We start from the raw sequence: 24,774 nt of genomic DNA, 5'->3' as shown, positions 1-24,774 counted from the left end.
AGGAGGCTGGGACGCGCACAACTGTCCATCACTGAGACCCAGAGGCCCAGAGCACAGTATACTGGAATGGGAAGGTGGGCATTGGGGTTCCATCAAAAAGGCAGAGTGCTAATACAAACTCAGCTGGAAAGCCAGCTCCTATCAGCTGGTACTGGACAGAGTATGGCTTATTCACGTAGCAGATGTATTAAATGGACAATAGAGGTAAGGCCTGTCTTAAAGAGTTTGATTTAGCATCAGTCCTACAGCCACTGCTGAAGAAAAAAAAAATACCAAGGCAACAGCATGTGCTTTCCCAGAGGCAGCAACTCTTCGGTGTCGAAACAGCTGAAATAGAAAAACACAGATTTCAACCTTTTATCCATGCATGCCATGTGTTTGGAAGAACAAAAGTATTCACTGGTATATGCTTTCCCAACACTGTCTGTTGGAAACCCACTTTTATGTCTTTTCCTTCTTGGTCTATCTGTCCCAGTGAGCCCCCCAGAAGAGTGAGTGAGAGTTATTTGTCCCAGATTTTCACCACTCATTTATGTCCATTACCTTCTTTCAGGACACCCACTACCTACACAATCCTAAGACCAAAAGGTTTGACGTCCCAGTGGGCCAGTCTCTGCCTAGTGACAGACAGGAACTTGTGGGTAAATTCCTTCTCCACAAATGGTCTTGGCATACACTTTGTAGGATGTCTCAGACTTTCCAGTGGGATCTAGGAATTGCGAGTTGCTGTAATCTTAGCACTCAAGGGACTGGGGAAGGAGAATTAAGAGCTTGAGGTGAGTCTGGGCTACCCTTTCAGGAAGAGGAGTGAGGGGGTGGTTCAGTAGAAAGAGCACTTGCTGCCAAGCATGAGGACCTAAGTTCTAATCTCCAGCACCCACATGTAAAGGCTTGCTTTTAACCAAGCTTCCTTGCCTGTAATCTCCTTGTTCAATGACGGACCTTGGTGACAAGGAAATAAAAGAATAAGGAAATAGGTTGGGAGCAGAAGGGTAGGACAGTGCATCGTCTTCCTCTCTTCTCCACATTCATGTACACAGATGTGCACACATGCATCTGAGAACACACACGCGCATATATGCACACACACACATACATGCATGCACATACTTACTCACAGGTACACACACACACAGGAGAAAAAAAGGAAAAAGAAGAGAAATAATCATCTGCCTGTGGGTGGTCACCTCACTCACTGCACACTTTATTCTGCCTTTATTCTCACTCTCACCCCTGTCTTCCCACACTCCTGTCACATCTGAGACTTGTTTCTACCTTTGGGGAAACCCACAGTGAGACACCTCTTAAGTGGACATAATAATCTTGTGGATGTGAAGAGCAGTGACCTTAATGAACAACGTCCCCACCAGAAATAGAGATGGCCACAATGAGAGACCCTTCCGAAGCTTTTAAAATAAGGAACTCCATGTGCAGCTGGCTCCTGGGCCTCTGAGTTTCCGGTGCCCCAAGTCCAGACATATTGGATGATGTTCAGGTAACACAGAACACACTTGTCACTTGGAAGAAGGCAACTTTTAACGCTTTGTGAAGTAGATTAGGCTGGGCTTACCTCATGTTTGAATGGCCTCGGAAGCGTGTTCAGGTGTGTGGAAAATTAAAGTGTATAAAGATTAGGCAGCAAGGCCGTTGGAAAGGATGGAATGGTTAACCTGTTAGTGACAGTGACAAGAAACCTGAGCTGAGGATTGGCTGTCTATCCTGAATTGCGGTGTGTAACCCGTTCTCCTCGCTGTTTCAAATGTGGGCATGTTTGTTTAAAGCTTAGCATATAAGTTTCCCCTCCCCCGAATTGGTTATCTAATGCCAAGCTGTCAGCTCTGAAATTGTAAACATCCAAGCAACGCTAAACATAATGAGAAGGTTCTATTGATATATTTGGGCATTTGTAGAAATCCATAACAATAACATTAAAGAAGATGAGACCACTGTTTTGAGGAGAGAAAGGGGGCAGAGTATATGGGAGGTCTTGGGGAAAATGAAAGGGGAGGGGCAAATGTAATTATATTTTAATTCAAAAAGTTAAAAAGTAGGTAAATTTCATATCTAACTGGCCTGAAGCATGTTTTCATGGCCCCTCCCCTATTCTGATATATAATACGCAGTATTGACTTTATATTCACAATGCTAACGTGAATCTATTTCTATTGTTTCTACCTATTTCACATAAGAAATATCCTAGGCCTAAGTCATAAAGCCAACTTCCTGAAAACTGCACAGCCCAGCATCAGTCCATAGAGTTAGGATTTAGACCCAGGTGGAGCTCCAAGCCCTCCTGTAGCCTGTATATGTATTGCCTCACTGACGTCCTGGCATGTTCAGGTAGAAAAGCAAACGGCTGAACTTAGAAGCACCAGTGAGCAGGATTAGCTCGACATGACCCCTGATGAACCACTAACATTAGGAAGGAAATCCACATCATTTTCCATTAGCTTGCCACCTACATACCACATAGCCTTTCACTGCTAAGTTCATGAAAAATAAGTTTGACTTAGTTTTGCTTCCTATTGGCTAAATTGTCAAGGCTATGTTAATAGCAGTAAATTTGGTCTTTAAATAAAACATTCTACCTAGTAAGTTCACTTACTAGTGTTCCTAACCATCCTTTTGACTTTTTAAACAATTCTTGGTCTTGACTAGAAAGCAGATACAGAATGATTAAGATGTGGGCTTTATTCCTGTTTCCTGCCTGAACCCCGCCAAAGTAAAGACTTAATGACCCATGCCATATGGAACTGAGAGAAAAGAACTACTACCCATCATCTTTTGCCTAAATGACATCAATACCAACCAACTTACTTGGAGAAAATATCGTTTTCTTCTCTGAGAATCCACAACGCTTAAAAAGTTACTGTCTACTCCTTCGACTCCACTTTAGTCAGAGAACACTCAACTTTCTTTGGTTGGTTTTCTGGTGAGGAAGATTGAGACTGTAACTATTTCAGAGTAACTCGAGATATTCCTGTCAGCTTTCTGAGGCCTGTCACTGCAGGTGTGAGTCACGCACTCAGCTAATAACTGATATTTTAAAATTTTTCTTTCATTCCCAGCAACGTGGTAGGTTATACATTTGACCTATCCACCATGAAATAAAATTGCTAGATTAAATTTAATCTTTTCATTTGCAACCATGAGCTCACAAAAATGTAAGGAGTAGTCAGATGATGATGTCTACATGACTGGGTCAACCTAGAACAGTAAGTGGGGCTTGCTGAACAAGCCAGAATAAACCAGATCAATGAGCTTCAACATCAGTGCCTCAGCCTTTTTGGGAACCAACAAAGAGATCACAGGTTTGGTAGTCAGTAGAAGACCTGTACACAGAGTCAGAACACAGATTAACACATGCTCAACACCAAATAAAATCACTTACATCAAACTCTAGCTTGGACTAAAGGTGCGGGAAATTATCTTCATGAAACATCAGAACTTAGCAGACACTTCCACCACCATGAGGCTTCACAATCTTCAATTCCAGAACTCCAAACTGTCAGTGACTAACAGAAGCAAATGCAAGTTCACACCAATGAAACCCTCCATCTCGGGCCCTAGCATTCAAGGACGGAACAGTAAGGACCTTCAGTGTGAAATCAGGCCAACACAGAAGCATCTGCCATCAACCAAGCCCTATAAGAAGAGCAGACAAAGGGGCTGGGGATTTAGCTCAGTGGTAGAGCGCTTACCTAGGAAGCGCAAGGCCCTGGGTTCGGTCCCCAGCTCCGAAAAAAAAAGAAGCAAAAAAAAAAAAAAGAGCAGACAAGAAGGGATGGTGGCATGGAGAACACTGCAAGCTGCATTACTGTGAGAACATGAAGCATGAGAGCTTCAGCCCTTGAGATGGGAGACTAGATCGAAAGGCAAACTAAGAAGCAGAAAAATTCCAATTCTCATGTGAGCTAAAGAGTGCAACATGTAAGAAAAAAGTTACTTATAATGACTACTTCAAGATGCTCGTCACCCACAGTTTGCAAATCACTCCGGCACACACGTGCAAGGAAACAGGCATGGATACTAATAATTGAATAATTCTAAATTAGAAATTAAATGTCCATCAGGGGGAATGGACAAAGACATTGTGTACGAGTGTCACAGTATAACACTTTTCAACCACAGACATGAAGTGGAGCTATCACTGACTGAGAATGAGTTTGTGGAAAGTCTGTATTAGGGAGAAGCCTCAGGAGAAAACACAAGCACAGGCTTGCAGTGTAGTAAGTACCATGTTACCTATGCGGAATTATTTTAAAGTAAATTGTAAATGTTATAACATGGCCTTGTTCAACTGTTGCCTTTTGGCTCTGACTAATTGGCATCAAAAGCAGAAATGCATAAATGGAGAATGGTCTTGTGAAACAATTTTCAGATTCACAAAGCATTAAGATTCCCCCAAAGAAACTCCAACCTGGGGGCTTCTATGTAGCGAACACCATGAGAGAAAAATCTCTTTTCCTCCGCTGTGTCCTCGGCACCCACAGTCCTGGCTCTTGGTATATATGGAAGTTCTTCAGTTTAGGACAAGCTCCTGTTGTTAGGTCAAACACTCATTGACTCTGCCTAACCCACTGAGCCTAATCACATAGCAGCAGAGTATGCCGAAGGGTGGACTGTTGTGATCAACACATGCTTTACATTCCTGACCAGCATCCCCAGATGAGATAAGTACAGAGACCAGAGAAATGTTCAAAATTCAAAGTCGGGTCTCCTCTGCAAGTGAATCATTCTTTTTGTATCATTTAAAGTAAAATAAATGAATAGATCAAACCATTAAGAGTTGAGGTCTTCTTTATTTATTAAACAAAGACAGGAAAGACTAAAGGAATGTAGGAAGGAGAGTGAAGATGAGGTCAGCAGTAGGAAGGAGAAGGGGAGAGAGTACCAACCAAAAGCGTGGGGTCAGCCTTTGCATGTTTGAGCCCTTTTGTCCCCACTCTGTCATGGGGAAGGTCGTTCTGAGACTGGATCAAGGCTCAGAGCTTTAAAACTTCTGGCAAGTAACTGTGCTGAGACTCCTCTGATTTAAACAGGAAGCAGACCCCGTCATGTCAAGATGGAGATCAATTACAACCAAGCTGGTGCTGGGGCGGGGTACCTCTGAGGCTTTATGTAAATGGTCACTGTTGCTCTAATGTTCAGACCTGAGGTCTGAGACCTCCCTGTAAACAAGTTTCAGGATCACTGGTCTCTAGAGGACCCCACGGTCTGAAACCTGCCCCTTCTGCAGACACACACCAAACCCCCTTTGAATGACAAAAATCTTTCTTCTACATTCAGAGATAAGGATACAGAAAGGGTGTTGACAATAAGCTTCACCTGTCTTACAGGATCAGCTTAGGTTCTGAGCTTCTGAATGAGTGTGAATGAAGACTCTGAAAGGGTAAAGATTATCTGCTCACCTCAGGGGGCACAGCCAGGTCAGGACAGGTTAGAGTGGAGAAATTGAGAGGGCTCTAAGGTTAGGGGGTCACTTGGAATCCAAACTCATTCTTCACCTCTGGAGAAAGGCCTTGCCTGTGTCACTCACTGGCTGGCATTGGACCCTTCATTACCATCCTCAGTCTAAATGGCTGCAGATTTAGGAATGTCATCTATCCGGAGCCCAGCTGCAGTCCCAGGCAGGTGGGGTATAGGACACCCGGGGCAGAAGAACCAACTCCTAGCTCAAGAGTTTCCATCCATTTGGCAGAAGAACCAAGGCAGCCTTCCCAGTGGTGCTCACATAGGAGATGCTCATGTGTTCCCAAGGGTTTTGCCTAACATTGGCTCCTCAGCAGAATGAAGTAGCTACAGATGCAGCGCTGTCCAATCTGTCCACTCTCAGCACCTCCTCCACATCAGATCCTACTCGTTAGGGCCCTGCTAAGTTCCTAGGCTGCACAGGCCTCAGGTGAAAATGGTTGTAACCAAAAATCTCCAAGAATACGGGAAGTGGGGCTACTGGAAGAATGGAGTCAACCTTGACTACAGCAAAGGGACAGAGAGAAGCAGAGATGGGAGCGAGCCGTGGCTGTACTTCCTAGGAAGCACTTTATTTTCTTGGATAGACGCTCTACGTGGTGTTTTCTATGATAATGGTCTTCCACTCTTACCATGTAGGTGTAGGCGCTCAGGTTGTCTCCGTTCTGTTGGGATTCCAGAAGTTCATAGGGGCACACATGCAAGGTCTCTCCCACTTTTTCTGTTCTTTAGCCATTGAAAACAACAGGTTTCTGTTATGGCTGGTTTTCTACTTTTATTTATATATTTATCTATGTCTGTATTTATGTATTTATCTATGTCTGTATTTATGTACTTGTTTATTTATTTATTCAATTATTCAATCATTCATTTTTACATCCTGACTATACCTTCCTCTCCCTCTTCTACCACTCTTTCCCCCATCACCCCCACACAACCCCCTGGCCAATCCACTCCTCCTCTGTTTCTCTTCAGAAAAGGGCAGGCCTCCTATGGATATCAACCAGTGGTTGGTTTTCTTACCTTGGACGTCAGAATGTCAGGTCTTCAAGCTGGTAAGCATAGCCAGATTCTAATACTGGCAGATACTAGAAGTGCTTGGGACTCTGGGAGTTGTGCATGCAAAGATGAATGGGAAAGATGTATCTTCACCTTCCTGTAGCCTACAGTGTTTTCCAGAGGGAGCTCTGAAAGCCTTCCAGAGGGACAGAGGTCTGGACACAGGGAAGGGTTAGTTCACTTGCAGTAAGAAGGTCTATCCTAAAGCTCGAAGAACCCACTAAGCATGCAGGGACAAAACATGTGAGCATGGTTCAGTCTATACAGAGGTCAGGTGTGAGTAGAAGAATGCTAAGCAGGCTGCAGAGAGTGGAGACCTGGCTCTGTACCTCACCAGCACTGTGAAGAGGAAAGTGGAATGAAATAAGGTCTAAGTGCTTTCATTTAATTTTATTATGAGAAACAGAGACAGAGAGCCATGACCTTAACAGATGAATAAAAAGAAGTCAGAGGACAATTTGGGGGAGTCAGTTTTTTCCCTTTCAAAATTTGGGTTGCCAGTTCTGTGTGACAAGAGCTTATGCTGCTGAGCCAGCCCAGGCCTAACTGTGTAAGGCCAGTAGTGATATTGTCAAGTTTTCTCATGAAAGTTAACTCTGGCTGCAAGGTGCATGTTTTAGTTGCATTTCTAATGTTGTGACAGGACACCATGACCAAGGCAGTTTATAAGAGAAAGCGTTTAGTTTCAGAGCATCAGAGTTCATGATGGTGGAGCAAAAGTAAGAGGGCAGGAATGCCTGAGAGCTCATCTGCAAGTAGGAGGTGGGGATGGTGGGAGGATTTTGATGCCTCAAATTCTACCCCTATGGTACATCTCTTTCAATAAGGCCACACCTCCTAATCCTTCCCAAATAGTTCCACCAGTGAAGACTGAATATTCAAACACATGAGCCTATGGGACCATACTCATTCAAACCAACTTGAAGTAGACAGTGGAAGACACAGTATCATTATTATGGATATGAGGTAAAGCTTCAAAGAAGGGCCTAGAGAGGGGGGTCCTGCAAAGCTGTGACCATCTCCACTGGTCACTTTTCTCAACTCAAGGAAAGAGTTTATTTTGGATCACAGTTTAAAGAAGGATAATCCACTGTAGCTGGACAGACATGATGGGAAGTTACCTCCATGGGGAAGAAACAGAGAAAAGACAGGATGTAAGACTGGATTATAAAACCCAAATCCTGACACTCATGCACCACTTCCTCCAGCAAAGCTCTCACCTCCTGAACATTCCACAACCTTCGAAAACAAAGCCACTAGCTGGGGACTTCAATGTTCAAGCACATGAGCCTACAGAGGGAATCTCACTTTCAAACCATAGCACCATCCTTGGATGATGGACCAAGAATTGAACTAGAGACTCATGATGCAGGGAGTCACTTTGTGCTTTCCACTGATCCATGCGTTGGCAGTATTCACAATGACAACCAGGAAGATACCAAAGAGTGATAGATACCTTCAAAACTCTTTAGTAACTGGAATAATTGGACAACTTGAGAGTTGACCTCACTATTTTTCTTATTCTCTGGAACACCTTTAAAAAGTGTGTGTGTGTGTGTGTGTGTGTGTGTGTGTGTGTGTGTGTGTGTGTAAGAGAGAGAGAGACAGAGAGAGACAGAGACAGAGATAGAGAGATAGATAGAGACAGAGAGACAAAGACAGAGAACTTATACAGCACAGGTGAAAGCTAGAGGGCAACCGCAGATGTTGCCCCTTGCCTTCCACCTTGTTTGAGATTAGATCTCTTGTTCTCTGCTGCATGCACTAGGATAGGATATCTGGGCCATTTACCCATGGCCCACTGGGACTACAGATGTGCATGCGATTTCATCTGGCTTTGTGAGTACTCTAGAGATCTGAATTTAGATATTCACACTTGGACGGAGGGGTTCTTTACCCATAGCATCATTCCTTCTAGGCACCTAAGATACTTTTATCCGTTGAAAAAATAGACCAACAAACTACGATTATACAGACTTACATCTTTTTGCAAAGAATCTGATTCTTTGAGGGGGTGTCACTCTTTGTTACCAGCAATAACATTTGGGTGCTCAGGAGAAAGTTATAATTTTGAAAAGCTTAACATTTTACATTTGTTTGTGGACTTGACAGTTTCCTTCTATTCAGACTTTTCTGATGGTGGTAATACTAACTCATGGGATTCTTTAAAATAAAGTGTAATGAAATATGAAAACTTTAGTATAATCTATCCAACTCAAGTACAAGATTTTTCAAAAGGCCAGCGAATGATGTTATCAAATCAAATACAGGGCCTGAAGAGGTAGCTCAGTTGGTGAAATGTTTGCTTTGTAGGCATCAGAACCTGAGCTCTGTCTCCAGAGCCGACACAAACCCCGGGCATGGTGGTTTATTGTGGTATGCCTTTGTCCTCTCAGGACTAGTGGGGTGGGTACGCATTGATCCCTGTGATTTACTGGCCACGTGCTCTTTCCTGATTGGTCAGCTCCAGACCAATGAGAGACCCTGTCTCAAAAGAGAGCGGAGCTGAACCAAAGGATGATGCTTGATGCTCTCTGGTCTCAACAGTTTTAGATTAGGGGAAGTAGAGAGCTTAGAAAGGGAGCCCCACATAATCTGTGTCATATTTCCCACATAATTGACATATTTGTATGGAGAGTTCATTGGAGCAAATAATATGGTATTGACAGGTTCTTTAAAGAAGGTCACAGTTCACCCAGGAGTCCCGGGTCCTCATTTCTCTTCGTGCAGGAAAAGATATCTCTATCCTTTATCTATCTGATCATCACTTTAGGTTAATATAGATCCACAGGTTTTTATTTTGGTCTCTGTGCTATCATCCGATGCTACTTTAGTAATATTCTTATTTACACTGTTTCACACTTACTGGCTCTTCAGGTTGGAGCCTGTGTCCAGCTGACAAACCTTACCCTCACTCATACTCTACGACATCAGCTCCAGTTAGGATCCGTTTACTTTACAGTAACGGCAGGAAAGGAATTTCCATTCAGGAGAAACCAGACTTCATTGCATACTATCTATATGTTAATGGTGAGTATCCATAGAGAAATTTTAGGGATTTTTTTTGCATGCAATACAAACTGTTCCATGATGCTACTCAACACTTTATTATAAAATACGCTCTGTTGGGTGGCTTTTACCAGTGTTCTCAGACTCCTTAGCTGGTCCATGCAGAATTACAATGCGTCCTACTTTCGTCTTCCGAGAGTTTAATCAGGGCATAACTCCAATGTGCTCCAGCAGTAGCTTTGTGTCTAGCACCAGTTTATGCGTGCTGCACCTATGCAGGCTGCACCTATGCATGTTGCGCCTATGTGTGATGATGTATCTATGCATGCTGCACCTATGCGTGCTGCACCTATGCATGCTGCACCTATGCACACTGCACCTATGCATGCCACATCTATGCATGCTGCATCCATGCATGCTGCACCTATGTGTGCTGCACCTATGCGTGCTGCACCCATGCATGCTGCACCTATGAGTGCTGCACCCATGCATGCTGCACCTATGCGTGCTGCACCCATGCATGCTGCACCTATGCATGCTGCACCTGCCCTGTTAACTCCGGCATTTCTCCCAGGCCAGCTCCTGAAGGTGGTATGCAATACAAAGGTGTAAGTTCTCAACACCTATGCATTTAAATATAACATACAATATGGGTTTTAAATCCAAATCAACTAGAGTTTTAAAGACAAAGCTGGATGTGGCACGAAGGAAGAATATCCAGATGCTCTCTTAAAGAGGCTTAAGCTGGAATTCCAAGGAAAAGCATATAGCATAAAGCATAGTGAAAATGTCCAGAAAGGAATTTAACACACTGCACGTGGAAGAGGGTCAGAGACTCTGCCTGTGAGTCACGAAAGAGACGTGCGGGAGTGTAAAATATATATGATATGCATTTTTGTTTCAGGGAATAGGGTTTTTTCTTTTAAATATAATGTTTATGCTAGAACACACTAAGTTAGTCATTTCCATTTTATTAATACGCATTTCTGCATTTTCTTAAACTTTAAATACATCTAATCTTAATGGGCAAGCCTAATGGGCATGCATAAAAAGCCCTTTAGGGTCCCGAGCAATATTTAAAAAGCCAGTAGCCTTTGCAGACCAGCTGCCGCCTGCCCCTCTTCTGCCTTCCTAGCGCCCCCACACCATGGTGATGCCTTTTCTAGAACTCTCTTCCTTTCCTCATCCTTAGGCCATTTCCTTATCCCTCCAAATCATAAAGATAACTTTGCAGTCTGCCCCGACTCCCCAGTCTGTCTGCCCTTCCTTGTAGCCTCATACTACTTGGTACAGAATTCTATTTTGAATTGTGAGATATACTTTTTATAATTCCGTGTGCCTGCTTCTGACCTGAATAAGGGAGGCGACGTGACTATCTCATTCTGTCATCTTGTTGTAGAATAAGATACCAGACATCCCGTTGGTTCTTAAGATTCATTTGTCACAAGTTTAAACAGACATCTGACCCAGTGATGCTCATCCTTTGCAGGGACTGACCCAGGCCATCCTGCTGGCTTCCCATATGAGCACATGTATCTGTTTCTTCCTCTATGGGAGCAAAGGCCAGACATTTGTCTTCTCTTGGATACTTACTTTAACTCAGCAGATAGGTTTTTCAAGTGTCTATTTTGTGCCTAACACTAAGCTAGGTCCTGCAGGATATGAGAAGGATAGACATGTGGAGAGTGGGATTCAGCAGAAAGTAACTAGTCATCTTTGTGGTTGCCCTAGTCTGCCTTCCTTGGTCAAGAGCATCCAAGTCAGCCAATTGACACAGAGAAACCAGTTCAATCCAAATCCAGCCCTAAGTCTGGGACATAAATAATCCACAAAACAAGCAAATACTGAAAACAAAAATATAGGCAAGCCGCCCTCGGTAATACAATGCAGAAAATATGGAATAAGGACTTGTCTGTCAGTTGCTCCCAGATTCAGGTACTATTTGTCATGATCCTCCTTGGGAAATGATGCAGCCTTTTGGCCGAGTTACTGTGTTCTCACTCCTTCAGTGGTCCCTTGCTAGCACCATTGGAGTAGAAGAAAATAGAAGGACGGATGCTAGGAAAGTTCAGGAATTCATTTTCTACCTTAGGCAGCGCACACATGTAAATGCTGAGCATCCTGCCCACACATTTCAAACTGAAACTAAAGCTTCCTTCCTATCGGTCTAAGGTTTAAATAAAGTTTCGGCCCAGATTATTTAACTATGGGCTGTCCCTCATGCTAACTACTACCCACATGTGGCTTTTGAGGACTTCCAATATATCTAATGAGATATTGAAAAGTAACGTTAGAATTGGAATACATGGGGTTTAACAGCATGCGTTATTAAAAGTATAACAATTATGTTTAACCATTTTAAAACACGATTACTAGAAAATTATAAATGACATTGGTGGATGGCCTCTTATTCTTTCCGGGCAACAAAGATCTAGACTCCAACCTTGTAGTTGGCCATTTAACTGGTTAACAGAGGGCCCGGTTTAAGGCACTGCTCTTCCATACCCTGCCCGTTCATTTTGCTAAAAGTCTCTCCACAGACCCCAAGCCGCAGGCTCTTGTCTGTCCTTGCAAAGCATGAAAATGAAATAAGGTCTCTCAAAGTCAGCCTTTCCCCTCCTCTGATAATATCACACGGAACACCCCACCTGAAAGCATTTGCCAGCAAATCTCAGGCTGGCCATCTGGCAAGAGCCGAGGACAAAGGGAGGGTGTTGATGGAATGCTTCCATACTTACCGGAAGGTCAATGCCAGTCTATCCCCTCCCTCCCTTTCGTCTTCTCACCCTACTGAACCAGAGCAAGCCTCCCCTCTCCCTTCTTGGTTTTTCTACCTTGGTGAAACAAGACAGGATATGGATGAAGCCATTTCTGCCTCTGTCAGTTTATCCATTGGACACTGCATGGATAGAATGTAAAAATTGTGGTCCACGGCACTGTTTCAGATACCTGACAGTTGGTTGGTGAGTGAGAGTCAGGACCTTCCAAATTTTATCCTCATTAGGTCTTGATTAAACTAAGGACTCAATTTGTTCTATATTTATTCTGCTTATCCAGATGGATAATCTTATATACTTGGTTTCACGAATGTTGAACAACACATCTTCCTAACCTTTGAGGGTTTTTTCAAGTGTGTGTGTGTGTGTGTGTGTGTGTGTGTGTGTACACATGCATGTGTACACATGTATATGCACAGGTACAAGCACTTGTGTGTGGTACATGTGGAGGCAGAGGTCAAAGTTAGGTGTCTTGATAACCCTCCACATAGTATTTTGTTCTCTAGTCTTTCCTTCCAGACAATTTTTCCTTTGCTTTTAATTATAAAATTTCCTCATGTAATATATTTTATCACTTTTTCTTCTCCCCAGTTCCCCCTAGATCATCCAGACCTCCCTCCTCCTTACCCGCCCAACTTTATGATTCTCTCTCTCTCTCTCTCTCTCTCTCTCTCTCTCTCTCTCTCTCTCCCACCCCCCGCCCCCATGGCTGATGACATGACATGTAAAGTGCTTCACATGGAAACCCATGACCTGAGTTTAATCCCGAGAACCCATGTACAAGTGGGAGGAGAGAGACAGAAGGAATAACCTGTTCCACAAAGTTGTCCTCTGATGTCTGTACATACACCAAGGCTTGTACGCATGACCCAAAACATACATACATCGTACACACACAATAAAAATAAAATTGATAAGTAGCCAGTTTGAGTATAGTAAATAATTTGTGAGGAATTCAACTCTACGGCATAGCACAGCTAGGGCTGCTCTGAGGTGGAACAAACCACATGCTTTTAGTCTCTCTAAGTCCCTGGAGTAGATCTGTCTGTCTGTCTGTCTGTCTGTCTGTCTATCTATCTATCTATCTATCTCTATCTCTATCTCTATACCTATACCTATATGTCTACCTGTCTATCTATCTATCTATCTATCTATCTCTATCTCTATATTTATATCTATATCTATATCTATATCTGTATCTTTTGTGTCTCTCTTCTTCCTTCTCTCCCTTTCTCTTTTTTTCTCCCTCTCTTCCTCAAATTATAGCAGATGGTTGGAAAAAGAATTTTTCACATTGCAGGACTTTAAAAAAGCATCATGATTCTTTGTCCACACCAGGTCCATAACCATTTGGAGGCTTTGTCCAAATTTACAACTCAGAGCTGGGGTTAAGGGTAAATAACAGGGAGGACATGGGAATGGGAGTTCTGTCCAATCTGCCTCTCTGCCTCTGCCTCTCTGTGTCTCTGTGTCTCTGTGTCTCTGTCCCTGTCTCTGTCTTTCTGTCTCTGTGTCTCTCTGTCTCTGTGTCTCTGTCTCTGTCTGTGTGTGTGTGTGTGTGTGTGTGTGTGTGTGTGTGTGTGTAAACTTAATTTGTGAATGTCCACTGATAGCTAGAATCTACTGGGACCTGCAGAAAACTGCTTCTTTCTTAGAGACTGGAGGAATGGATGAGTCCTGCAGTTGGTGCTACTACCAAGAGATTTGTATGGCTGATCAGAGAAGTTTGTTGAGATGGGGTAGGCTAGGAAGCCAACCACCAGATTTTATCATTCATTAAGGGACAAGGGTCACATTTAATCTCTATGCTCTTAAGGCCATCTGTAGCTACTACAAAAGACTATCACACACACACACACACACACACACACACACACACTATTTGGAACGTTCATTCCTTGTATCGACAGCAGAAGGGGAACAAAATAGGCTGGCGAGGTGGCTCATATGAAAAAACTTGCCACACATGCATGAGCACCTGACCTTGGATTCCCAATACATACATAAAATGCCAAGCACATACGCGAATATTCCCAGGCTGAGTAGCTGGAGTCAGACAGAATTCTGAAGCTCATGGCTGACCATTTAGCCTAGCAGAATAAGTGAGTCCCAGGTCCAATGAAAGGCTCCGTCTCAAGCTGGAGATGCTGGGCAGATGGAGCAGCTAAGAGCACTCGGTGCTCTTCTAGCCTTCATGCCAGGCGGCTTATACCTATCTGTGCCTCCATTTCCAAGGGACCTGACAATGTTTTCTAGCCTACAAGGGCACATGGAGCATATGGCACACATACAAGGGGAAGCACTCAGGAGCATACATTAAAAACAATAAAATTAATAAAAAAAACTTTCAAAACTGAGATAGAGAGAAACTGAGAAAGACACCTGTTATTGTCATTTGATCTCAACACAAGAATACTTGTGGACCCACACATGTATCCACATACATATGTAAATATCACACACACACACACACACACACACACACACACACACACACACACACACACTGTTAGAATAGAATTGGTTATATGTCAAAGAAGCACAAAGAAATAGCAAGTTAATAAATCAAAGCAGTTTATTTCTCTTCTGGGTCAGGATAGCTCAGGACTGCAGCGACCAAGTGGCTTCCAGACTTCCTTGAGACTCAGGTTGCTTCCTTCCATGTGGCCTTCGGAATCTCCTTAGGCCACTCCAGCTCTGGCTACCACCTCTTCATCCCACACAAAGAGGAAGTTACACCGTGAGGGGAAGGGCACACACCAGTCATTACAGGAACGTAGCCTGCAATGGAGCCCAAGAAACATGAGCTTTATTCAAGTCCCCTTATGCCAGCTAGACATGTAGAGTGTTACTTCAGAGTGCAGTAGATTATGCAGGATGCCTAGTGCTCTTTGACATATGCTGAGGAAGGTATCTTTGGTCTGTATTAGGAAATGACTAGTTCTGTGTTGCTCCAGCATTTCTACACCACTTGACTCAGTACCTCAGTTTCCCCATAGTGTGCCCACCACTCCAACCCTAGTCCCCCCCTCATACATTGCACACATATGGCACATCCGGCCCTTTATACTGTCTTATCTATATGAGGCTATTTGCTCTAGATACCCTCCCTCTTCACCTTTCTGTATCCACATTCTATCCACACTTGTTCCAAGCTCCCTCTATTTGGACCATCCTGTTGGGGGAATCTCCAGAAAGGAACCAGCTCCCGATAGGTGTTTAGCTTAGTCTTGCCGCACTGAGGTCTGGAGAGGGTGGTAGGCTGATCAGTGGTTATGTGATACCTGTTCCTAGGTGACTGCAGTTCAGGTCACCTTGACTTGAAGTCCTCCAAGGCTACACACAACTGAGGAAGGTCAACTCCCCAAGGGCTATCAAAATGATGTTATCAGAAGGAGGCTGTGTGGCCTGAATGCAGCAAATATCTACGATTAGACTTAATAAGCATGTGTTGATTGACAGTGACCCCCTTCCTTTGATTCCAAGGACATTTTGCACATAATACAGACCACAGAACCCCTGGGATTTGTCCTGCCTACAGCAGTTAACCATGCAGGAGGCAAATCTTCTCTGATGCTCTTCAATTGTGCAAGCTCGATTGGTTAGACTTGGACTAACAGCTATTTCCTGTACAAGTTGCCATTTCTAACCAGGCAGGAACTTGACCTCTCTCTACTCACCTCTAGTTTGTTTTTATTTGTTTGTCTGTTTACTTATCTCAGGACAAAGCACATTCCTGGTCCTTACAAAGACTTGTGAGCGAATCACTTGATTTCATAAAAGGAGCAAATAAATGAATGTTTTAGACAAATTGCTAATCTGTATAGTTATCCAGATAGGCCTTTCCCACCATAGATGAGGGCCAAGGCTCCACCCTTCTCTTCCTAAGCACTTGTGTGGCACCAAGAGACCAGTTAATGCATCACCCTCGAGGGCTGTGTCACCCCCACAATCTTTCAGAATCCTGCCCTGGAGGGACAGGGGGAGGTCCATCCGGCAGTGGCCTCAGTGACTGCAGCTGCTGGAAGAGGACAGAGGTCATTTTCACTCTGACCAAATATTATTTGTCCTTCTCTGAGACAGCCACAGAAGTAAAGATCTGTTAGCACAGATAGGATGCCCCCCCCCCACGCCATGGACTCACCTGTGCCCACAGAACTAAATACTGAGAGCTCTCCAACAGCCACATTGTGACTGAGCCCACAAACCCTGTTTTTACTTATTGATTTTTTTTCACAGACAAGTGTCAATGAAGGGATGAAATCTGAGAGCCCAGCTTGGAGTCAAGACAAGGGTGTTTCCACGCAACACACACTTTTCTGTGTGTGCAGAGAGAGTGTATAAACTTAAAGGCCTTCTCTTGAGCTCTAGCAATGAGTCTCGTCCTTCGTCCTACTGTCATTGGAACAAGGTTGTACTACTGTAAGAGTTGAGGAAAGAATTTATCCGCTTGGTTTTGATTCAATTGTGACTCTTCATAGGGTCATTTTAATGAATTTAAACGTTAGTTTTTCATCTCATTGTGTATTCTGAGAGAGAGGGAGTGAGGGAGGGAGAGAGGGAGCGGGAGAGGGAGAGAGATTGATTTACATGAAGCTCAGTTGGACTTTATTTTGTCTTTGATTTTGGAGCTGAAAGGTTAATTTCACTTCCCTCCCACTTTGATGGTAAGTATTAAATCATTTCTCCTAGGCAGGCTGTTGCTTCTCCACTTCGATCCCAGTTTCACTTCTCCCATCATTCTGCCCCCATACAGATTCCTGGAGATGTCAGGAGAAATCTCCTATGCTCTGAGAACTCCTTCTGTGTGCTTTAGGAGTTCGTCGACATGTTTTCAAAAGTGGAATTTCTTTTCTACATGTCTTACACAACAGGAGCCACACCCTAAGTATCTGCCCTGGATTAAGTGATATTTTCATTGAGCTTTAACAAATGCCCATCTGGTGAGCGCTACAGAAGATTGCCTTCAGCTCAGAGGGGCCAGCATCTTCTCCGTTTTCTTCAGAGATAGCCTGAGACTTCCATAGGCCATTCATCATTGATCAGGTCCTGAGAACAGTCAACCCATTCCTTAGCTTTGTAGGACACACTCACTGCCCCCTTCACCCTGAAGATGGCGACAAGTATCATCTCTGTCACTCTATGAGGAATCAGCTCAGCAGAGTGAAGTTCCTTGTTCAGGGGCCAAACAGCACCTAATGAGTTGAATCTGAACAGGTCTGCTCAGAGTTGGAAGGAGAGCACACAGGTCAGAGATAACCAGTTCCCAGCGAAAACTTGGGAGCCACGAGCAAAGACGCCTCAGAGCACTAGAGAGGCATCGTTTAGCCCAAACTCTCTTCCATGTAAGTAAAAACTCTAAATGTAGAATTGCTAAGAACTCTGGGAGACTCTGTCAGGGAACCATGGTGCATGGGCTGCTGCTCTGCTCTCCCATTCTGTCAGGCATTTGTGTCAAGCCCTACAGGAGAAATACTGCTTCTTCAGCTGGCCCCCATGATGAGCCAAAGCTAAGGGCACACACTGTGCGCTGCAACCTCTGTCGTGAGAGACCTCTACAGCAAGGACGGAACATTCCAGAACCTCTCGGAGGAAGAGGGGCGGCTTTAGGACCTTATCCGTCTTAGCTAGAGGCTTCCCTTCCCTTTAGGCTTGAAGTTTCACCACAAGCACATCCCCATGCCTCTGCAGAAGAAACTCACATCTCCATGGAAGAAACTCCCATGTCCCCCTTCCTCTCCCCGTTCCCTGCCCACCATACTCCCCCAAATAAACAATGGCTCATTCGTAAGAGGCTTTTAATTTCATCTCGGTATATCATTAGAGAGTAGAATTAAGGATCTCTGTTTGCTTTCATTCACATAATATCTGCTACATTCTCCAACCAATCAGCCACACAGACACCGTCCGTGCCACCTGTGCCTGCCTCATTCTCAGTCAACAGACTGGTTCGGGTTTCCCGATGGTTTGTATAAATTATAAAGAAGAGCACAAAAATCACACAACACACACTCTACGACTAAGGGACATGCTTCCTCTGGCCTTGCAGAGAATGACGTGGATAGGTGGGCATGTTCGTGGCTCTGATGACGTCCCCAGGCATGCCTGTCACAGCCCCTCTCAGTGGAGTCCTTCTGTCTTCCCCCTACTCATTCTGCTTCCCCGGAGAATTCTAACACAGAAGATCCCATCCTAGCACCATAATTGGAGATTGGGGCACGGAATTGTCCCTGTGTACAATGGCTGCTGGGTCTTCCTGTGCTCAGGGTCAGCAAAAGGAGATGAAAGGAAGAGCCCTGGGTACCTGCCTGGTCCCCTCTGCTTCTATGAACTCCATGAGGTTGTTTATGAGCAGGCCCTGTAGACTATGGGCCCTCAAGAAAGAGACAAACAGAGATCACAAGTAATTCCGGATTTTGGGGTACGTACAGTCATTTTTAAACGACTTTTTAAAAAGAACAAAACAAAATAATAATAAAAAACATATGTGCAAGTCAACACTTGCTCTAGAATTCCATCTACCATGCCTCTCCCACCTTCTCAGATGGAGTGTTGTCTCCACCCCCTCGGAGTTGTGTCTCTGTCATGTGGCTATGTGGGCTGTGCAGAGAGATAGGACTTGGGGTACCGGAACTTCCCGCTCTGTGACCCCAGGTATCCTCTACCATCAGGCACATGATCCAGTTATACTTTAAATCATATCAGATTTATTTTTGTTTCACCCTCAGTCATGTCCTGGTATGGAGCCTTAGTGTCCCCAGGGAGGTAGGTGTGGCATCCACCTCATCCACACTCATAGAGAGGGAGGTAGGTGTGGCTATCAACTTCTTCCACACTCATCGAGGCTGAATCTGGGGGGTCGAGACAACCTTGCAGATGCTACCCAACAGTACCATACCAATAAGCTTACAATTGCGTTCAGGCCCGGTGACTTGACACCAGAGTGAGCATGAGTTCGTTATAGCATGCTGCCTGCCATCGGGCGTTACATTCTAGCCCTCAATGAGGCTAGGATCACGGAACGAACTCAAGCACTCAAAGCTTTGGGGCCAGGTGGAGTAGCCCTCTCTGCCCTGCCGATGAGTCCCTCCCAACTAAAAATAAAGTTTATAAAAGTAAATTATCTCATTTTATAACTTAAGTGCATCAAGCATTTCCTTAAATATAGTTCACACTGAAAATAAAGTTACTTTTGCTGTACAGTTGGTGTCTGTTATAATTAGGAATAAACTTTGATGATAAAGTATGAAAGGTTTTACACACACACACACACACACACACACACACCTATCTGTCTGTCTATTGGTGTGTAGATGAATAGACATACGGCACCTCTTGACAAGCACTTCTCCGGGATGGCGGGAAGCTGTTGGGAGTCCCTAGATATCTAGTTTGCTTGAGAATATCTATATTAAAAGACCCTGTCCTTAATGATAAACACATCTTCATATCTAACACTAAGATTCTTATTAGAAACATTAAACTATGCGATCCATAATGTATTCAGTCTTTGGAAATGCTGTGCTACACCATATAATTAAACGACAGCATCCCCAACAAACCTCCCTCCCCAGCCCACCTCTTCTCTGGCCTCCCCATCCTAAAGTCAGCAATCCCTCACACAGTATGGTTCTTCCACATGGGAGCCCAGCCACAACACTCTAGGAGAAGACTCAAGAGGTGAAATAGGAATTCTGCATGGAATACAGATGGTCGATGGGGTTTCCCACTCTGGACTGTAGGGGTCCAGCTTCTGAGGTTGCCAGGAAGCAGTCGCCCAGGTTACTGAGAGATGTGTCGTCACTATCCAGGTCATGGAAAAGAGGTTCAGCACCTGAAAGGAAGATGGGACATGGGCATGAGGGTCTGGAAGAAATAACACTCTTGTGTGTTAGGAAATTAGCTGAACAAGTGTTTGAATACATCCCAGGGATGAGAACCTACTAAGTGTTGAAGCATGGGGAACAACTACACACAAAAGTGTAAAGGTTACAATGCTGGGTCCAGAGTCTCGTTGAGAGTTCATGCCCAAGGTTGGAAAAGCATTAAGCCATGTGAGCTAAGTTATGAACAGTGAGGGTATCTACACAGAGAACACGGGGTAGGCTCATCACCAAAGGCTGGAGGGACTTAGACAGGGATCCTGAATGTCCTTGGCCTCACAAAAGGCACCTCAAGGACAGATGGTAAGAAATGAACATGGATTCTTCAAGTTCTGATCTTGCTGGTAACATCAGTCATTTCAAAAAGCAGGGAAGTACCAAGGTTTTTCTGTCTCCTAGATTTCCACCTCACGACAAAGGAAGGTTAGGCACCTGACCTCAACTGTACCCTGGTTAGAGGCCAGGAGCTCACACTGTACCACAGCTGAGGTACCATTACAATTGAACCTGGCAGGGTGTACCTGCACTTCAATTCACCTGGAGAAGCAGAAGCAAGTGCCCAAAACTTATCACTGAGATTTAGTTGTTCATTTTGTTAAAGGTCATAGACATAATGATTTGCAAAATGAACAACAAAACTGCATCTGCCCTGGTTTCCGATGTAGCAGAGTGAAGATGGTTTGAGTGTGACACGTGTCTTCTAAAGAGGAAAGGGAAGGGCATCAATGGGATGCACACAGGTACAAACCTAGAATGTATGTGTTCCTGAGGTTGGACAGTGAGGGTCCACAAACACCATGGTGTTTGCTGAAGCTGGGATAAACCAAAGTAAAGGTGACTTTAACAACAAATTTGTGGTGTGTGTGTGTGTGTGTGTGTGTGTGTGTGTGTGTGTGTGTGTGTGTTGGTTACATGTTTGAGTGTGTGCATGTAGAGGACAAAAGCTAATGTCAGATATCTTCCTCAGCTGGTCTCCTCCTCATTCTTGAATGCCACAAGTTTGGTAAGACTGGCTGGCCAGCAAACTCCATCAATGTGCCTGCCTCTGCACTCTCCTCAAGCACGGGGCTACAGATATTTGTAGCCATGTCTAATTTTAACATGGATGCTGGGTATCTGAACTTTTGTCCTCATGTATGTGTTAGAAGCATTTTACCAATTGGTCCCACTCCTGACCAACAAGAAATATTAACTAAAGGACAGAAGTTGGCAGAGTGAACACCTTATATCTCTGCTACTAAATTTTACAAGACGCTGAACCAAACTTTATTGTATAATCATCAGGATGACTTAGGGCATGCCGTATCACATATTAAGTCACATAGAGTGTAAGTCACACACTTCCTTTCTTAATGTAAACATGAAATGACCTTGGGACCCTACACTCATTCACCCATCCCACTAGAGTCTCCAGGACACATCCCTTGAGCATTGCTCTAACTGGCAAGGTGGACAAGGAAAGGCTCAACAACGAAGCCTCGAAACTGATGACACATGGAAATGTCACCAAAGAATGTGCTCAGGAATCCTCTGCACATCATCAGGTAGATGGTGTCAGCAATATTTTGTGGGACACATTCCTATTTGGTAATTGAGAAAGTCTCTGGGAATTGCGTAGATGTGCTTAAGAAAGATGGGAAGCTCACACGAGCAGACCGAGAGGGACCTCTGAGGGTTGAGTCCCTCTTACCGTAGGGGTGCATGTGATCTCCAGGCATCTGGGGTGGGGTGAGACCCTGTCGGAAGGGATCAGAGTTGTAGACGCTCTGTTCAATGGCCAGCAGTTGCTGTGGGGTGGGCAACGTTGTATAGGGGTTCATGATGCCTTCCATGCCAGCATTGCCACTACCATTTGTCTGAGCTGGGGAACAAACAAAGAAGGAGACAGGTCATTTTCAACCGGCATCCCAGAACCCAAAAGACTGCTCAGCCCCGACTAGTGATGTCTAATGTTTATGATTCTCATGGCATGGCAGCCTACAGCTCCCTCCAACACCAGAGTAAGTGACCCAAGCGGGCCCAAGTCAGAACCAGCATATTATTCTATTATTCTATTCATATTATTTTATTTCCTTAAGTTGTCCTTTGACGGCTTCATTCATGTGTTCTGAGAGGTTGAAGGCTAAGAGGAACTACCCAGTCTATTTGTTTGTTCATTTATTTTTTTTTCTTTGACAATTTCATCCATGTATATAATCTATTCTAAGAGGGTGGGACTGAGAGGAACTCCCCTGTCTCTGTTTGTTTGTTTGTTTGTTTGTTTGTTAGCTGGTCCATTTTTTCTTTGATAATTTCATCCATGTATATAATATATTCTGAGAAGGTGGGGCTGAGAGGAACTCCCCTGTCTCTGTTTGTTTGTTTGTTTGTTTGTTTGTTTGTTAGCTGGTCCATTTTTTCTTTGATAATTTCATCCATGTATATAATATATTCTGAGAAGGTGGGGCTGAGAGGAACTCCCCTGTCTCTGTTTGTTTGTTTGTTTGTTTGTTTGTTTGTTTGTTTGTTAGCTGGTCCATTTTTTCTTTGATAATTTCATCCATGTATATAATATATTCTGAGAAGGTGGGGCTGAGAGGAACCACTCCATCCTTTCCAATGTAGCTTTGGATGTCAGACTCCCGCTCACTTCTATCTCGTGATGGAGGCGATTCCCAAACAGCTTAGATAGACAGTACTTTGTAAGACACACGGCGGACCACCTTAGAGGTGTGTGACTGAGCAAGCTGTGTGATACATTTTACTTCCCTGGCATTTAGCTTGCTCATCTACTAACTAGGAAGAAATGAGGTGGTGTCAGTGTCTCTCAGCCTGTCCCTACCAAAGCCCATGACAGTGGAGGACGGAGGTGCAGGCTTGGAAGCTGAATGTTAGGACACTGTATAGGTTTGACAGCCACTTGAGGGGATGGATATTTCCTAAAATAACCCATTGCATGCTCATCAGTCAAGTGGGACTCCTGATACTGGACCAGCTGATATCACAGGGTTGATACAAAGATTCCGTGAAAGTGGGTGTGTTCTCCACTTGCAACCTGCTACATGTATGTACAAAAATTTATGAAAAGAAGAAATCATTCCTGCTACCTCATCCCCAATATGAGCATCGCTCTATGAACTCCTAGTAATAGTACTTCCCTCTGGCTCCTCCTCTCTTAAATACAGTCTAGTAGCTGCCCTAAGAAGTCTTTAAGCAGAGTCCTAAGTACTATCTGTGTGTTTTCATGATCCATGGTTCAGTTTTCTCCTGAGTTTGTTGGTTTACATGTAGTTAATTGACATGCCTCTGATCTTCATATCTACAACCCTCTTTGAAGGCTGCAGGGACCCTCTGTGACAAAGGTAGCAGGCGTGATCGCCCCTCTTTGTGGATGCATACATCCTATGGCACAATTACATGGAAACATGGGTTGGTCTGAGATCAAATAACCTTGTAGTGGGGTAGATCTAAGAACAGAATTGAAGACTTCCTACTCTCTTTGAATATTTAGATCTCTGTGTATGTGACTTGTAGCACCTGTACAAGCCAAGAAACTACAAAGGTACCTTGGGGTGGGGGAGCAGAGCTGACTTAAGGGAAGAGGGTAAGCAAGCAGACAAATGATGGGGGAAAAGGAGGGAATTCTAGGATGGAAAGCTTTAACCAGAAATGGCCATCAGGGATGGGGGATCATGAGGACACAGAAAGGGTTAATCAAATTTTAATATTTATGATAAAAGAATGTGGAAATCTAGCTATCCTGCATGACCAGGTGCTACTGCTCTTCGAAGTCATTTTTTGTTTAGTAAATAAGAATTCCACTGACCTTCCTAATCGTTGGTCAGGGAGGCCCCAGAACCTCCTCAAACAGTATAGGCTTTTGGTATTCCTCTTGGTAGCCCTTAAAACTAGATAACAGTAATATGTTGCAGGAAACATCAGATATTCAAATACCTTAACAACAAGATATAGAGAAATCAAGCTGGGAATGAGCTGGAAGCTTCCTCCCTGCTGGGTGGCTTTCATAGTGCTAAAAGGTGCTATGTGGTCTACTGGGAGGGGGGGAATTCATCACTAGCCCCACCCAGCTGTGAATCCTGTAACTATGATGCTGTATGTAGTGTATGACTGTCACTAGAATGGCATGACTATTACAGGGTAACTATTGCTTTCAGGTTGGATTTGAAGTTCACTACATTAGAGAAAATGTATACCTCATACTATAAGCCTATTAGAAAGGAAACTGGCTGAGGTCATAGGCCCCACTGGGAAACTGACTACTGTTCTCTAGCTAGATTGATATGACATCAAACTGCACATTAAAGATTTGTCTGTACCCACCAGCAAATGACACTCTCAGACATCACCAAAGAAGCTTCTCTATGTAGTGAATGGCAGCGAATGAAAGAGACTCGTGGCTACTCAAGATGTTGAGGATAAGTGACTGTTTTAGTGCTAGGCCCTACAAAGTACATTTATGCCACCATTTCTAAGGCTCTGTTTTCTCTTTCAGCTTCCTGACCAGCCTGAGCTGAACAGATTTCCAACACACACTTCTGCTATGATGCTCTGTCTCACCATAAGCCCTAAAACAA

At 44.0% G+C, this 24,774-nt stretch overlaps 1 protein-coding gene across 3 annotated transcripts in view; it reads right to left on the bottom strand.

Annotated features, from left to right (window-relative positions):
• Positions 1–18,101: 18,101 nt before the first annotated feature.
• The window catches only part of Lmx1a (LIM homeobox transcription factor 1 alpha), a 144,197-nt gene continuing 137,524 nt past the window's right edge, over positions 18,102–24,774 (bottom strand). For 2 of the 3 annotated variants that reach the window (XM_087580263.1, XM_087580264.1), the window contains exons 9-10: positions 21,891–22,061; positions 18,106–20,151 (exon numbers count right to left, since the gene is read on the bottom strand). In XM_087580263.1, coding sequence (XP_087436389.1) covers positions 19,991–20,151; positions 21,891–22,061 — 332 coding nt within the window. In that variant the 3' untranslated portion in view covers positions 18,106–19,990. Of the gene's footprint in view, positions 20,152–21,890; positions 22,062–24,774 lie in introns of all 3 variants that reach the window. The other variant, NM_001105967.2, reaches the window with a different exon arrangement.

Source organism: Rattus norvegicus, chromosome 13, assembly GCF_021556685.1.
Source record: "Rattus norvegicus strain SHRSP/BbbUtx chromosome 13, alternate assembly SHRSP_T2T, whole genome shotgun sequence".
NCBI lineage: Eukaryota > Metazoa > Chordata > Mammalia > Rodentia > Muridae > Rattus > Rattus norvegicus.
Note: the sequence above shows the minus strand (reverse complement) of the source record. Positions and strands in the feature narration are given on the sequence as shown.